Here is a 17290-nt window from a genome sequence, read left to right as displayed (position 1 = left end):
ACTGTTAAAACCTGATTCGGGTCGGGGACAATCGATATTTGCCCGGCGGTATTGCCTCTGTGACCCTCTAGTTATTTAATCAATGAAGAGGCAGGCGCTGGAGACTGGAAAGCAGGAAACAAGGTTTTTATTTTCTCCGGAGGAGAACACAACGAAACGGACAGAAGGTATCGTTCTGAGGTGCTCTAGATACATTTCTGAGGCCTGGCCTCTTATACACTGTTTTACGACTTTATTGTAGATTACACATTCATGTTAAAGCTTTGATGTATGGAAAAGATATTCCCGGAAATCCCCTTTGGGCCCGTTCCCACACACATTTACAGTTGAAGTCCCCACCCTAGTCACAACAGGTGATGAGTATCACGCAGCTGGATATTCCGCCGATTCACGGAATGTGGGGGGTTCGATCGGATCTCATGGAGTGGGGGCTTTGATCAACCCGGGGATCCTTTGATGGGGGAAGCTTTCTATTGTACGGGGAGGGGCAAGGAATGGTATCGGCAGAGCTGGGTGTCGGCCTGGGAACGGGGAAGACAAAACGGGCACACAGGGAAAAAGGGGGTTTGCATCTAAGGGCCGGAGATCATGAAAGGGAAGCAGGGAGGTGTCGCGCTGGGAACAGGATGAGGGCCTGGGGCAGAGCAGCGCCGAAGAGGGGTTTATGACTCAAGGCAGGTGCAAGCAGGGGGTGGTCAGCGTGCAGGCTTAGTGAAGGCGAAGGGCTATGTCAGGGGCCAGCAGCATGCAAAAGGGTTCGCTCTGATCGGGGCATCTTAAAAAAATGGCGGGCGCGCACGACAAAAGTGTGGCATCAGGGGAAGAGGCAAGATGGCGCAGATAATGTTCACCAAAACGTACTAATTTTCAACAGAACTCATTAGAGGATTCATACACAGCAAAACTATTTGGCAAAACGTACATTGCCTCACTCAGGGGACACCTAACTGGTCTTCTGTTACTTTTTTTTATTATTATTATTATGGGCCCTTTTATTCCTCAATGAACTAAGAAATTCAGACACTTCCCTTTTCAAGAACTATTCAGTGAGTGCACCCTTATGGCATAACAACTCACCCCAAAGGGCATCCAAATCTTGCAGTTGCACCAGACCGATACAATAAATCAGTCATTCTGAATAAAAAGCACACAGAAATGCCTCAGCCCACACACAGCATTGCTGCAAACGGGTTAGCAAATGCTTAAAATAAATAAAGTGGGTGCTCACTGTCCCATATTGCTGCATTCACCTCAGAAGTGCAGTCACTGACCTATCACAGTTATTACACCCTGGCAGTGACGTGCTGCACCAAGAAAGGAAATCAGTCCTCTTTAAAAGTGTTCCTTCCGGTCGCACTAAAGAGTAGCAGCTCTTTACAAAAGTGTTGGTACCACAAGGGTTGAAGTACACATTGTCTTGTACACTTTTTACTATGAACATTTGCACAATTATTTGAAGTTAAGTGCGTTTTGAAATGACTTTATGCTATTTTATATAAAGAATAAATTGGTTATATTTAAATTCATGTTTTGTGCTCGACATTTCATTTTTTAGTGTTCTCTGTATGAATGTCTGATTTAGGACTGGGTATCCTGGTGCTCCATAAGGTAATCATTTACTATGCTTTAAAAGTTAATACAATCCAATATGTAATGAAAAATGTGTTGAAAAATGCTTTGTTTTGGCCATTCTGTCTCAAATTTTCTTGGGGGGCAACCCTCCCAAACTCCCTCTAGTAGTGGTTGCTCACTGCGCTTGCTTGCTACACACCATGTGGGGGCTGGTCTCACTTTTACTGTGTTCTCTGATTCACTACTTGTGAATATTTTTGGTGCTCTCTGAAAGAAGGTCTATGGGTACGTATGACTTGGTGGGTAACCTGGTGCTCTTTAAGGTCATAATCTACTATTTACTGTGTTTTGAAAGTTGATACAATGAATATGTAATGAAAAATGTGCTGAAAAATTCACCAGTTTGGTCTGTCTTTTTCCAGACCCCCCCGAAACCCTCTAGTAGAGATCGGGCTCGCTCACTACGGGCCGGACTGGGGCTGGGCTGGAAAAATTTGCCAGGGCTGCTTTCATTTCCCAGTCTGCCAATGCATGATTATCTCGCATCCATGTGCAAATGTACATTAGGTGTACACAGTAAACCCTTGACATTTTGGGTGAACTCAAGCAATATTGTGATATGTACATTTTTCCCACATTGTTGAAAAATATTTTCATTGGGCAAGCCACTATATTAATTTTTATGCTCTTTCAAGTAAGTAAACGATGCCAAAGGCAGATGGTACATGTTGAATCTTTCAGGTTTTAAAGTGTGTGCCTTTTTCTATTAAGAGATGCCACTATTAATCCATGGAAGTAGAGGGAGCATCTCGTGTTTATATTGTAGCTATGACAGATTTCGCCCAGAGTGCTTTTTAGGAAAAAGATGACTAACCTGTTGAAGAACTGTGACACCAGACTCCCATCCTTGGAATGTGAACAATAGTTTGCTACACGGAGAGAAAGAAAAGAAAGATTACAGTGCTGCTAAAACGACATGCACAGTAATGTCAAGATTCGCTAGAAATAAACTAAGCCAATTACTTTTACTAATATTTCTTCAATCATATGTTTAATCTGCAACCTTTTCCACATTCATCTTGTGATTGATTTGCACTTGGTACTGTGATGAGTCCATGGTGTTTGCAAGGCTTGTTAAATTAGCATAACTTCCAGGTTTACAAAACAACCTAAGAATGGCAACAGGCTGACGTGTTCATAGCAACCATAAAGTTGCAATTAGACAGTAAAATCACTGCAGGTTTTTATTGCAGAAATGTGCTTAAAACATTTTCCCAAAAGAGAGGCAATAACGCGGAAGCCTAATGAGTCCCACACTTAAATGTTTCACAGAGCATCTCATTATAGACTTCTAAGCATAGTCATGAAGAACACATTAGTTATCTCGATAATGTTCTTGCTGGTGACTATACTAACTAGTTGCAGCTTCCTCACCTTCTAAATTTTCCCAGGCATCAAACTCAAACCAGAAAACTTAAAAAAGTCTTCCTGGGGGCCGGTAAGTGACATTGTGAAACTCCACAGCAATGCTGTTCTGCTCTGGAAATAAACTGAGCAGCATACAAGCACCATCCACATGCACTGTCATTTGTTTGTTTCATGAAGTCTTCTGCATCCTTAGACACGGAGCCTGTCTGCAAACAGAATGAACCAGTGAACAGATTCCTAGATTGGGATTGCTTCAGATGGAAGTGACAATTCCACAGAATGGGGAGGTAAGAGAGTGGTGAGGAGTCTGTGGTTGGCTAGAGTATCCACCAGAAAGAGTGTTACAGAAAGTACGTAACTTATTCTTCTGATGGATACTTTTAACCCCAGATTTTGTACCTTGTGAATAAATACCAAAGCAGTACCAGGTAAATTTGTTGAATGGCTAAGACTAAAATTCCTGCAGTTCCGGCGGGGTAAATTACCCATCTCGATGGACCCAACTGTTGAGGCAATAATGCTTCATGAACGTGTGCAAAGATGCCAGGATAGCTGCCTTACAAATATCCAGGGCAGGCACTCCATGTGCAAATGCAGAAGTGGGAGCTTTGGCCCTGGTGGTGTGAGCCCTTAGTCCTTCCTGAGGCTTCTTCTTAGCCAGTGTGCATCAGATCTTAATGCAGAGGACTATCTATTGAGAGATGGTAAGTTTTTGAACCACCTTGCCCTTCTTCGCTCTAGAGAACCCACAAAAACAGATCGTGCACCTGATGTTCTTTGATGCAATCAATGTAAAAACTAAGAGCCCTCTTGCGGACTAAATAATGGAGTCTTGCTTTCTCTTTCAAAAGATGAAGCAAAGCAAAGGAAGTCAGAAGCATGTTGGCTCGTCTAACATGAAAAGCCATCACCAACTTTGTCAGGAACGCAACTCAAGTCCTTAACACTAGTGTGTCTGGGAAAAATATGGTTTATGGAGGCTGGACCGAAAGGGTCTGAAGTTCACTCTTTCGCCATGTGGATGTTAATGTAACCAGAAAGCCAGTTTTTAGTGTGAGTAGGCAAAATGGACAATTGTGTACTGGTTCGAAAGGGGTGCACATTACAAACGTGAGAACCAGGTTCAAGTCCCATTGTGGCATCATGAAGGCTTAGATGGAAACACGCTGTAAAACTTTTAGAAAATGTATCACAATCAGTGATTTGACTAAGGACAGCTGGTCGTGTATCCGTAAAAAGGAAATAGAAGATAGGATAATCTTTTGCTGTGCCCACAGCAACATCTTGCTGGGTCAAAACCAAAGCAAACAACACGTTCAACAATTTTGCCTACAATGGGCACCAAGACACATGTCACAGAGCACTGCTTACACAGATGTCACTGAAGTGCAGCTGCCTGACAAAATTACATCAACTACCTCTGGAGGAAGATCAAAGGCAATTAACTGTCACGGCTCAATTTCCACGCTTGGAGGTTATAGGATGGGCAGGCTCATGTGCAGGGCCCTGCGCTGTTGCTGCAGGAGGAGGCCCTCCCAGATTGGTAGCCTGATCGAAGAACAGATGCTCATCCAGGTGTGGCGCCGCGGCCAGGGCGACTGACGCTGGAATCTGGGGATCACGGTTCGATCCCCGGCGGCAGGTTAGCCCAGCACCATGTGACTCTGGGCAATAGCTCGCTTAATCTTCCCGACGGACCCCAGCGCCTAGAGACCCTTACGGGTGATTGTGCGCTTTACAAATGTGGATTATTATTATTATCCAAGAGGTTCAAGGTAGCAAACTCTTCTGGCCCAATCTAGAGCCTCTAGGATGACTTGGGCCCAGTTATTCCTGATTTTCTTCAGAGATTAGTGCAGGAGAGGTAGCAGACGGAAGATACATAGTCCCAGTCTCTACTCTAGATGGAATGTACCTCTGAGAGATTCTTCTTTGGAACTCCAGAGTGCTAAAGTGTTGACACAGCACATTCTCTGCATTTGTAAAGAAATCGAGCTATGGTTCACCCCACTTTCAGAAGATGCCCTGTGATGCAACTTCCATTTGTGAGCCCCTAGGTGCAGTCGGCAGCGTTACTCCATTCGGGCATTTAAAGATCATTCCTGGAGGTGTATCACCAGGAAAATCCCCCTGACAATTCAGACAGCTCCAGAAATGAAGAAGCTTTTGGCAAAGGATTTAGACCCCACCGCACTGTTTGTTCCGGTAACACATGGCAAGTAGTGCTGTCTGTGAGAACCTGCAGCAGACACCCCTTAAGGGAGGGCAGGAGTCCTTCAACACCAAGTACATTGCCTGCAACTCCAGCAAATGTTTGTGGAGGTGGGTCTTTACCGAAGACCAGAGTGCTCTGATCTCCAACTCTCCAAGATAACTTCCCAATGCAGTAGAAACACCTTGGTCACCACAGTAAAATCTGGATGGACAGGGAGAGCAGTCTGACTCTGGTACAACTGCAGGTCTTTTCCTGTCTCCTCCAACAGCTCAATGGAGTCTGGCAGTCTCCCTTGGAGGTGGGTCTACTGGGCTTCAGATCCAACCGTAAAGTTTGCATGCAGTGTTTGGCATGGTCGATGAGCAGGATGCCTAGACATCCTCAATGAGAGCCGGTACAAAGGGTGAAACATCGGGATCATAGACTGAATGTCCAGGACACATGGTTCTGTATGAGGCTTGAAAGTGCGATGAATTCAGGATGGCTCAGAGGAAGAGAAGCCTCTGCGAAGGAGTCAGGTGTGACTTAGGCAGGTTGACTGAAATCCCCAAAGATTTCAAGAGGCAAGTTGTCACCTGGAAATGACTTACGATGAACTATGGCAAGCTCACCTTTAACAGCCAGTGGCCGAGAATGGGGGGGGGGGGAGACTGGTATCCTTGACATCCACAGGTGGGCAGCAACCACCAACATCAACTTGGTCAGGCACTGGTCAGGCCAAAAAGCACCGGTCAGGCCAAAAAGCACAGCAGCCAAAGCACTTGTGTCCCACCTTGAAGTGTAGGTGATGTCTGTTAGCCTTTCAGGATGTGAAAACAAGTGTATTTATAATATTTATGCTGGTGTTGAGATTCCCCGTTCGGTGTTATACAACCCATGGCAGAAAGATTGGTTGAAAGACTTACTGCGGGATGGGCTACTACGCGGAACCAGGGGCAGATGAACAGGAGAGGAACAGTAAGTTTGGATATTATGAGGATTGCGAGACAATCTCGGAAAATAAGGAAACGTAAGGTGCATTAAAAGAAAAATGGAACAAATGAGGTGCATTTCTGTGAGGTTGATGGGGTGAAGTTAGAAGGATACAAGGTGTTCTCAAATTTTCTGAAACCAAAACGTGAAAGGGTGGGTTTGGATGCAGATGTGAGAGTGTGGGAATGTGGAATTTTGTATGTTAACATCAAAGAACCTGTGATGTAGATCACTTGTTAAAATATAAAAGCAGTTAACTTGGCTGAAAACCTGCAGCTACATATTGATTTGGGGCATTAATCTATATTTGGTTTTGATTCCCTGTAATTTCAGCGATCTTTTGTCTAAGGTCTTGATGCTGGCAAATAACTGTTTGCCATTCTTTAGAAGGGGACACAATAATAGAAGATAATAGAGTCACACTGAGTGCATGGCACCAAGGTCAACGAACATGAAAAGTGTACATCACAAAAACAAGTGTACTTACTTTTTTTTTAAACTTTTTATTGTAATTATAATCAAGGCACAAGTTGATCAGCTGGTACATACAAACAATATATTCAGACATCATCAGCTGTTTGATAATAGCCGCAATGTCAGTACACACATGTACCAGAGTACCGTATTCCCTCCACGAAATTCACATCTCCCCGCCATTGTCATCTTCAGACTCCCCCTCCGCCTGTGTCCTCGGTGGCTCACAAATGTACCCCCTGAATTTATTCCAGGCCCCCCAGACCCTGCTCCACCTCTGAGGACAGCCGCGATTGATAAACACTACTTTATCGGCCACCATGGCTGTATTTAGATCCCCGCACCATGCATTGAGTGCTGGCTATTCTCCCGCATCCCGTCTTTGTGCTACGTTGCGCTTTGCGATCATTATACCCGTATTTAGATCCCCGCACCATGCATTGAGTGTTGGCTATTCTCCCGCACCCCATCTTTGTGCTACGTTGCGCTTTGCGATCATTATACCCAGTGCGGCCCACGTCTGGGCCGGGCTTGGAAGATCGTTTGGCTCCCACACGTTCAGTATGCATCTTCTGGGCTCCGGCATTAATGACACCTCCACAGTCTGTGATATGTCCTCATTACTTTCACCCAATACTCCATGATCCTCGGACACTCCCACACAGTGTGGAAGAATGTACCCTCCTTCCCACATCGTCTTAGGCAGTACGGGTGCGACGCTGTCCCTATTTTGTGTAGGGTGTGTCTCGTATAAGTTCTATGTAAAATTTTGAGCTGTACTAGTTTGAGTCTTGAGGGTATGCCCACCTCCCGCGGGGAGGCCAGCACCTCCTGCCATTCGGAGTCTTCGAAGTCACCTACGTCTGGGGACCACTTTTCTCTAAGTGACACGTTTGGGTCAGGTAAATTGTTTACTAATTTGCGATAGGTGAGGGAAGTTGCCCGCTTCTGCATGTACTCTGTCAGCAGTCTGTCCTTCAGGGGGGTTGCTTCTGGAACCTCCGAGCTGGATGGTAAGACCGCCTGCAACGTATGCATTATCTGCATATATTAAAAGATTTCAGAGGGTGCTAACTCATACTGTGTCTGGAGACGCTCAAATGTCTTCACCTCCCCTTTGTACCACACGTCACCCACTGTGGATATACCAATTGCGTCCCATTTATCAAATCCTTTGTAATTGTCCCATAGAGGGGTAAGCTGAGTTATTATTCCCTTACATCCTAATTTAGCGTGTGCTTCATGCCATAGGTGGACAGTCTGCCTTGTGGGACCGACTACCGCTGGTGTACACCTCCTGTCCTAAAGTGCAGACATCATGCCTTCAACTCCCAGCCCGCTCCTATCTGCCTTGAAAGCAGGATCTGCCTGCGGGGAATGTATCCACTGGTTGACTACCTTCAGTTGGGCCGCCCAATAATATAGCTGGTTGTCGGGGAGTGCAATGCCGCCATCATACCACCCTCTAGTCAATTTACGTTGAGCTATGCGCACTGGTCTGTTCCCCCACAACAGCCCAGAAACATGAGCCGCTATTTTTTTTAAATAGTCTTCTGGCACTGGGTACGGAGTATTTTCTAACACATACAGGAAACGAGGCAGGGCCATCATTTTAAAAAGTGAAGCCTTTCCCAACACGTCAGCAGCAAAGTTCCTCAATGAGCTGCATCCCTTTTTAGACGCTCCAGGAGAGGCACTAGATTCCTTTTTACAAACTTGCCCCGGTCTGCTGTGATATAGATACCTAGATATTTAAAGACATCTTCAGAGACCAGCAGCGGGCAGTTCTTTGGGAGCAGCGGCGGTGGACCATGGAGCACAAAAAGTATTGATTTTGACCAGTTTATTGTGTACCCTGATGCTCGCCCAAAAAGTTCACATATATTCAGGAGTACCAGAATGGACCGCTTAGGGGAGGCCAGACACAGTAAAACGTTGTCCGCATACAACGAGATGCGGTCTTCCCATTCTTCTGTCCACTTAATACCCCGGATCATTGGCTCCCATCTGATCCACGCCGCCAGCGGTTCCAACACTAGGGCAAAAGCAGCGGTGACAGCGGGCAGCCCTGACGGGTGCCCCGGGTCAATGGAAAGTCATGGGATATATGTCCATTAGCCGTCACATGCGCCGGTGGCTTTGTATACAGGAGACGCACCCAAGCGCAGAACTTTGGCCCGAAGCCCAAGTGCTGCAACAGAGCGAGAAGAAGGGCCATTCCACCATATCAAACGCCATATGAGCATCCAATGACCGGAGAACAGCCGGCTCCTGGAGAAAGGGCATGCGGGCCATCACTCCATGCAAACGTCTCAAGTTCAACGCCGTATTTCTATTGAGCATGAACCCGGACTGGTCCGGGTGAATCAAGGTTGCGAGGTATGGGGTCAGTCTGATCGCAAGTAGTTTTGCTACTATTTTGGCCTCAGCGTTTATTAAGGATATGGGGCGATTACGGGATCTCCACCACTGTGGCCAGTCGCTGATCCAATGTGAGCTCACCTGTCTGCAAACTGTTGCGGTACATATTTAGCATGTGTGGGGCCACTATATTCGCCGGCTTTTTATAAAGTTCTATGGGAATGCCGTTTGGCTCATTACAATCTGGGAAGGCGGTAGAGTCTATCACCACCTGAAGCTCATCGGTTGTAAGATCCGCCTTCAGTTCAAGGGCCACCTCCGGTGTAAGTTTAGGCATTGCAAAATCTTTTATATAGTTCAGCGCCTCCTCTACTCGTTGGAAGTGTTGTGCTAACATATGTACTATTGTGCGCGGGTCAGTTGCTACTAAAGTATCACCTGTCTGTAGCTGCGCTATCCACTTTTTGTCCCGCTCCTTTTTATCTCGCCACCTCAGTAGCTTCCCGGCTTTATCGCTGGTCTCTTATATCTTATGTCGTGTAGCTAATAGCCTGAGTTTGGCCCTTTCACTAAGGTATTCCCTATGCAATTGTTGTTTAAGGCTCAAGCATTGGGCCGTGGCCCACGTTGGATTGCGAAAGTGTTGGGCGTCAGCCACCTGTAACTCCGACTCTATGGTAGTGAGCTCCTGCTGCTGGTCCCGCTTATGACCTGTAATAGAGGCGATGACCTGTCCCCTTAGAACTGTCTTATAGACCCCCCATAAGTTGGTCGGAGAGTGGACCGACAAAACGTTTTCTTGGAAGTAGTGTCGTGTTGTGGAGACTATAGCTTTCTTAATTTTGGAAACCTTCAAGTATCCAGGGAATATGGGAAATATTCGCTGCCGCCCCCTCTGGTAATATGTGTATGTTAACAGTATCGGGGAGTAGTCGAAAATGCCCCTAGGTCTAATCTCAATCTTGTCCACGTATTTTAAACTATCCGGGGATGCAATAAAGTAGTCTATTCTGGATAAATGGTTCTGTACCCCCAGAATGAAAAGTGAATTGGCACACCTGGGCGCACCCAGAAAGCCCCCCAGATGTGATGCCCCCAATGTCCGCTAGCTCGCGGGGTGCCGGTCCAAGGTCCCATCCACCGTAGCATTAAAGTCCCCTCCAATCAGCAGTTCCCCTTCTGGGAGATCAAGGAGAAAGTCACTGAAGCTGGGAGATTGATTGCATGTAAAGCTGGAGGAATATAAACTGTCACAATATTGATAGGGTGTCCTTCCCACTGCCCGATAAGTGCAGCAAAGCGGCCGCCTGCATCTGTCTTTGTCTTATGTATAATGAGTGGTCATTGTTTCCGAACTAGGATACCCACCCCTCTGGAACCTGAGGAGAACTCTGAGCGGGCTACCATTTTAAACCCCCATCTGTCCAATGCCTTACAGGCGGTAACGGTGAGGTGCGTCTCTTGCAGTAGGACCACAGCTGGGGAACATCTTTTAGGGCACTGTAGCACCAAACCTCTTTTAATTTTGTCCCCAAGATCCCGCACATTCCATGTAATCAATGTTAGGGAAGCCTTCACGTACCTGGGGACTGCCCTCGATCAGATAACTGAATTTGGCGTCATCATTATTGTGAGTGTATGTAACTGGGTGCAGATGAACATTGCCACAGCCGATTTATGTCTGGAAGGGTGTCATATAAGAGTGCCTGTGTGGTGCCTGCTAACCGGAAAAACACAACCAAAACAACATACCCCTACCCCTACCCTCTACCCCCCTCCCTGCCTCCCTGCTAGACGGATTCAGAACTACCCACCACCCCAACAGTGAGGAGCGCTCAATACCCAATCTCATTAACAGTACTTGCATTTCGGGGGTGAGAAATCCGGGGAATATTGTAGTCCATCCCGTCCTTGAAGATTTGTGTACAATTGAGTCTCGCCATAGTTGTACGGCCAGTCGTTTAGCGGCTTACCTGGGCCTGCCCCCCATTCACATTAATCAATCACCCACTGATGGCGTGTCCCTTATTCTGCTTCTGGCAGATCCTGTTCATTCTTTGCAAGGACAGCGAGGTCCGTTTGTGCCACGTCTCCTTCGTCATTCTTCAGCTTCCGCCCTTTGTGTGCTGTCATCTTCTATACTCAGATGTGAGTCCCTTGCTCATTGCACCACCAGGATTCAAGCAAGCCGGGCCGAAGACGGCTGAAATGCCAGAAACCGGTCCCCAGAAGCTTGTTTCCTTCCCAGTGTAAGAATTGGCTTTTGTAGTCTGGTCTGCCCTGTTCCCATGATGCACTGGGCCAGGGACAGACTAATTTGCATACAGCCAGGTTCTGAAACTGGGATGGTGCAATGAGCTAAAAAACGGTGTTGGATCTAGCCCTGATCTCTTGACTGGGTGAGAGTATTCTGCTTAATTCAGAGACTCTGTCCATCACCACCCCTTGTTGTAAATATTTTTGTCCACCCTAAGCGTGGAAGGGTATACTCAGATGTGAGTCCCTTGCTCATTGCACCATCAGGATTCAAGCAAGCCGGGCCGAAGACGGCTGAAATGCCAGAAACCGGTCCCCGGAAGCTTGTTTCCTTCCCAGTGTAAGAATTGACTTTTGTAGTCTGGTCTGCCCTGTTCCCATGATGCACTGGGCCAGGGACAGACTAATTTGCATACAGCCAGGTTCTGAAACTGGGATGGTGCAATGAGCTAAAAAACGGTGTTGGATCTAGCCCTGATCTCTTGACTGGGTGAGAGTATTCTGCTTAATTCAGAGACTCTGTCCATCACCACCCCTTGTTGTAAATATTTTTGTCCACCCTAAGCGTGGAAGGGTATACTCAGATGTGAGTCCCTTGCTCATTGCACCATCAGGATTCAAGCAAGCCGGGCCAAAGACGGCTGAAATGCCAGAAACCGGTCCCCGGAAGCTTGTTTCCTTCCCAGTGTAAGAATTGGCTTTTGTAGTCTGGTCTGCCCTGTTCCCATGATGCACTGGGCCAGGGAAAGACTAATTTGCATACAGCCAGGTTCTGAAACTGGGATGGTGCAATGAGCTAAAAAACGGTGTTGGATCTAGCCCTGATCTCTTGACTGGGTGAGAGTACTCTGCTTAATTCAGAGACTCTGTCCATCACCACCTCTTGTTGTAAATATCTTCCTGCTCCTGTCTATGTTCCTTGGGGTCCTCTTCCATCCTCTGCTGTTGCTGGCATCTCTACGATCGTCTGGAACCTTCCACTCATCACCACCCCTCAATCCAGTCGTGGGTCTCCTCTGGCGTGTCAAAGAACCAGGTTTTGCCGTCCGCCAGTACTCATAACTTTGCAGGGAACAGCATTGAGTAAGCAAGCTCTCTTCGCCGCAGTTCTTTCTTAACCTCGAAGAAGCTCCTGCAACGCTTGGTAACCGCCGCCGTGTGGTCCGAGAAGAAGGATACCACTGAGTTGTGGATGCGAATCGGTGGGGCCACTCTTCCACGTTGTAGTATTGCATCCCTGTCGCGGAAATAAAAAATGCAGGCCAGGACAGGCCTGGGAGGCGCCCCGGGCTTGGGCTTATCCCCCGGCACCCTGTGTGCTCTTTCCACTGAGAAAAAAGTGGAGAGCCCCCTTGTTTGGAGTCTGGTCTTTATAAGTTCTTCGACGTAGAGATCCATGGCCGGGCCCTTTTCACTTTCTGGAATGCCCATGAGTCGGATATTGTTGCAGCGAGAGCGCCCCTCCTGTTCATCCAGCTTCGCCGCCATTATTTTGTTTTCCACCTCCAGGTGCCCGACTTTTTTAAGAAATGTGGCCGTGTCCCTGGACAGGGTTTTCGTCACTTGTTCCACCTCTGTGACCCTTGCGGTCATTTTCTGGAAGTCTGCCCGTGGGAAAGACACATCCGTAGAAATGGTGCCCACCGTCGACTGCACATTCTTAAGGACAGCCATAATGTCATCCAGGGTAACTTTACTCACCCCCTCTCCTTCCGGGGCCTTGTCCAGCTTTTCATTACGGTCCGGCAGCGCCAGGAAATCTCTTGCATATGCACACTTGTCCAGTTTGCCCTGGGTGGTCGTGCTTGGGGCCCTGCCCCCCATTCTTGTCCGAGGAACTTTGCGCCGGCCGGTATTCGCCGCCGTCAGCCGCGGGGTCTTCCTCCATGCGCAGCCTGTCGGTTTTCCCATCGCGCAAGTTGCTGAGAGGTACTGGGGCCGAGGGCCGATGGTCGCACGTCCAGGACGCCCACTAGCTCTGGAGGGGCTAAGTTATCACCATCTGCACCTTCGCAGTTATGGAGAGACAGCATGCGCTAAGCAGTGACCATGTTCAGAGGAAATCTGTATATTAAGTTAGATTGGTCGCGGGCTTAAGGTGCGGATGGTTTCCTCCGGGGTCGCTGCCCCTCTGTGCAGGTTAGTGTATGTGCGGGGCTGTCCTACCTCGTGCACCACTGTATGCCTCCGGGACCTTCTCCAGGACCAATGCACTCAATAATGGCCCAGAAGGAGGCACCTGTACGTGGGGCCCAGGATTAGTCGAGGGCCGAGCCTCTATTGGGCCTTCCAGGCCCTAGTCTGTGCAGGCGTGCGCTTTGGCTCCTTCCCGCTCTTCACTCCCCCCCACCGGCAGTCCGCGTCTGGAGTCGGGCCCCGCTCACATCCCGATGGGCACCAACCCCGCACAGGTCCCAGCAGCAGCAGGCAGCTCGACCGCCCCCCCTCGCCGGACATCTCAGGGCAGTCAAGCCGAAGATCGTGTGCAAGCCCGCGCAGCGAGCGTCCCTCCGCTACTCGCCGTCCGCAGTTATTTTCCAGGGGGGTGCCACCTCTCGCTTCAGTCGGCGCCCGACTGCGCCGCCCAGCCCCGACTCCACGCCGTCTGCTCTGAGCACTGCCGCAGTCGGTCTGGCCGCTGATCGCTCCCCACTGGGTCCAGAGCCCAGGCAAGTCCCCGGCTTCAGTCTTGGGAATAGGCCTCGCTGCCCCTCCTGCTCTCTTCGGTGTTCTGTTGGTCGCACACGTCCGGGGAGGAGATCGCTGGATGCACCGCAGGTTGTGCTTACATTTGGACTTCCTTAGGTATGATTTTGGTCGCATTAGTTACCGGATTGATAAGGGAATCTACTCTTCCCACGGAGCTCCTCTAGGTTGCGGCCATTTTAGTTGGCAGCAAGCCACGCCCATAAGCGTACTTAAAGTTAATTATAGAAAGGCAAGCATCAACTCTGTTTCACAAGGCCCACAGCAAGTGACATTTCACAACATGTACTGCATGGATAGTTTATGGTGAAGTATTCTCATTGATTGAGAGGGAAAACTCAGACAACCAATAAGTGTACAATCATACTTAAGTTTTACCACTTTTGTTCCATTCCAAAGAAATGTTTGCACCCTGCATGATATATCCTCAGGATCACATTTTCTTACTTGGACTTAACATTCCACAGTTGCAGGCTTCCCTGGCGACTCCCAAGCAAAATTTTGTTCACATAGGTGCTTGGGTGCATAATGGCAGATACAGCGAAAACATTCTTATCAAAGTTTAACTGTAGATATTCTTCTGCAAGGATAAAGGAGATGCAGTTAGCAGACATGGAATGGCCCACATATTGGTAATAAACTTTCAGAGCAGCAGTACAGCTATTGTTGTCTGCACATCAATACTTCAAACTGAAATGAAATGTGACGATATGTAAACTGTTCACAGGTTCCATTCCAGAAAAACAAATACTGAACCAGACATATGAAGGTAAAATACTTTTATAGATAAATATGCACAATATGTCCAAGACCTTCAAGCTCAGCAATATTCATGAGGTATCAGTATTTTCCAAAAATAATACTGAAGGTAAACTGTGGCATCTTTTATGTACAGCATGCTCGATAGACTCTTTAAAGTTACGTTTTTGCAGACATTTTCAAATCTGACTGGCAGTCACTCTCAATCTGACCATTCAAGATGAACACATAATATACTGGATTGCAGTAATCAACTAATATACCCTGATATGTTTTAGAGCTTTTAACACTGAATTATGTTTTGTACTGAATTATTATGCCATAGTGGAGGGACGGTGGTAAAATAAACTGCCAAAAAGTGAAAAATGTGGAATCCACCAGATCCTATTGCATCTACCTTAAAACAGAATATTTTGCATTCAATTCTCTTATCCCTAAAGCTCAAAAGTGGTAACCTGCAGGCCGCCTGGACAGCAAAGACATAAAACTAAGTTCCTATGGCACTTCTGTCAGTATGACTGTTCATCCTGCGAAGTAGCTTCAACAAAGAAGTCTGTCTTGTACTTGCAGGGTTTGCAGTGTGAATTATTTGGTAGGGTGCAGAGGTGAAATTATTTCAGGAGGGCTAGGCATGGAGAATGCTGGCAATACACAAAACCCTGACAATAAAGACATCAACATCCCCTTCTACCATGGGCCCATTCTCCCACCCACAATAGCAAGCAGCAAGTGACACTATCCAAGTCGCCACTGAAGATTACGCAATTGTTTTGAAATAATGTATGAATTATAAGCATGCACATCTCAGCCTGTTCCTGGTACATATGATCATTCCCCTTGTCAAGCGATATCAAATGTATTTTGAAACTAAAACCGCTACCCTTGTGAAGGTGAACTGCAATATTACATCAGATGAGCCAAATGGTACGGAGATATGCAACTACAGTTTTCTTTATATTGTCAGCAGAAGTCCCCATTAGACCTACTTTTCCAACCACTATGTGTACAAATACCTTGAACCCTTAAGGTTTATTGCAATCCTTTAAAACATCTTCTACTGTAGAATTAAATCAAACTCAAAGACCATCAAAATGTCACTTGATTTAATGTTTAACCGCATGCGCGCTAGCGGTTTTCCCGCTGCGCGCTGCGATTTTGAAAATCCCGCGTTATGTGACAAGGTCAGCTCGTCATCCGCGTAGCGCAGGTTACGCCCATGACAAGCTGACCTTGTCATTAGCGCCGAAGGGGTTAACACTAAGCAAGATATGATCTGCAGAAAAAAAGGGAGAGGGTGTCTTCCCATTTTCTAGTACATATTACATTTTTCAGAAAAAAAGTACAACTAAAAAGTATAATTGGATGTTTTTATTGTTGTATATTTGAAGGTCGGCGTTAGCCAACACCTTTGATTTTACTTAAAATTACATATATTATCCATATATAATACACTTATTTATAAGGGTTATCAGCCGGTCTACTTCATCCATTGGTCTGTTATTTTGCAATTCACATTTTTAAATCGCAGACTACAGCATCGGACATGTCACTTTCACAACGAGTAAATCTGCACACAAAGTAGGTACTTACAGTGCTATGGACTGCTATGGCAATGTGTGCTTTTTGATATTAAATAAATATTTTTGCTTTTAGCCATTATTTTTTTATATGGGTGAAGGCCTGGTAGCTTCCCATACAATAAGGTTTTGCAGACGCCATGACATAACAAAACAAGCATTGACTAAAAGCCATAAGGCAGACCACCAATGCATATTTTAAATAGTATCTCTGTTGTACTGGGCTATGCCTCATATTAATTGCAGCCCACACAGAAGCTGCTTCTTCATCAATTTACAGCATTATCAACAAATACAGATTAATACTTACAATTCATTCAGGTGTCATAGGCATGCAAACTTTTAAAAATCAGTGAAAAACATTGCAATCTCATTCATTTTTTACTGAAGTCACAGTTCATTTTATTGTCATAGACACTCCTCATTATTTTATTTGTTTTCCTCATTTGACAACAAGTAAGAGGGGCAAACTGAAATATTGCTGCTTTACCAAATAGAACTTACAAATGCGATGTGTGTCAATGTTTCTAAAAATGCATGCCCTGGCAAACTTACCTCCCAAACATGATCTTACCTTCTGACTGGACATCCCAAATGATAAGTATATTATCCTTGTCTACAGAGACGACATGATCACCAAATGGCTGCAGCAGGTGAATTTCAGCATTGTGGCCTACATAAGTATGAACTACCTAAAATGTAAGCACATTTTCAAAACATTATGCTTCGAGTGACCAGAATGAGAAAATACATTCTAAACATACAACATGTTTGCAGATGATCAATGAAAGGCCAAAGCGCAAATGATGTTGATATGACAAGTATAAGTGAAGTGCTAGCATGTGGGGCTCAGGCAATCAAAAACGTGCTCTGTAAAGGGAGAATCAGAATGGTTTCACTGTACTTATTTTATCAGGTTATTTTGTTCATATGTAAAAAGATGTTGGAGAAAAAGACAAGCCATTCTGAA

General features: G+C 46.4%; 1 protein-coding gene across 1 annotated transcript in view; it reads right to left on the bottom strand.

Moving 5' to 3' along the window:
- WDR36 (WD repeat domain 36) overlaps positions 1-17290 on the bottom strand; it is a 433115-nt gene that overhangs the window by 360954 nt on the left and 54871 nt on the right. The window contains exons 4-6 of the mRNA XM_078675494.1: positions 16895-17012; positions 14432-14564; positions 2447-2501 (exon numbers count right to left, since the gene is read on the bottom strand). Of these exons, the coding sequence (XP_078531620.1) occupies positions 2447-2501; positions 14432-14564; positions 16895-17012 (306 nt within the window). The remainder of the gene's footprint in view (positions 1-2446; positions 2502-14431; positions 14565-16894; positions 17013-17290) is intronic.

This window comes from Lissotriton helveticus, chromosome 2_1, assembly GCF_964261635.1.
Source record: "Lissotriton helveticus chromosome 2_1, aLisHel1.1, whole genome shotgun sequence".
Lineage (NCBI taxonomy): Eukaryota > Metazoa > Chordata > Amphibia > Caudata > Salamandridae > Lissotriton > Lissotriton helveticus.
The sequence above is the reverse complement of the archived record's forward strand: the minus strand, read 5'-3'. Positions and strand labels throughout refer to the sequence as shown.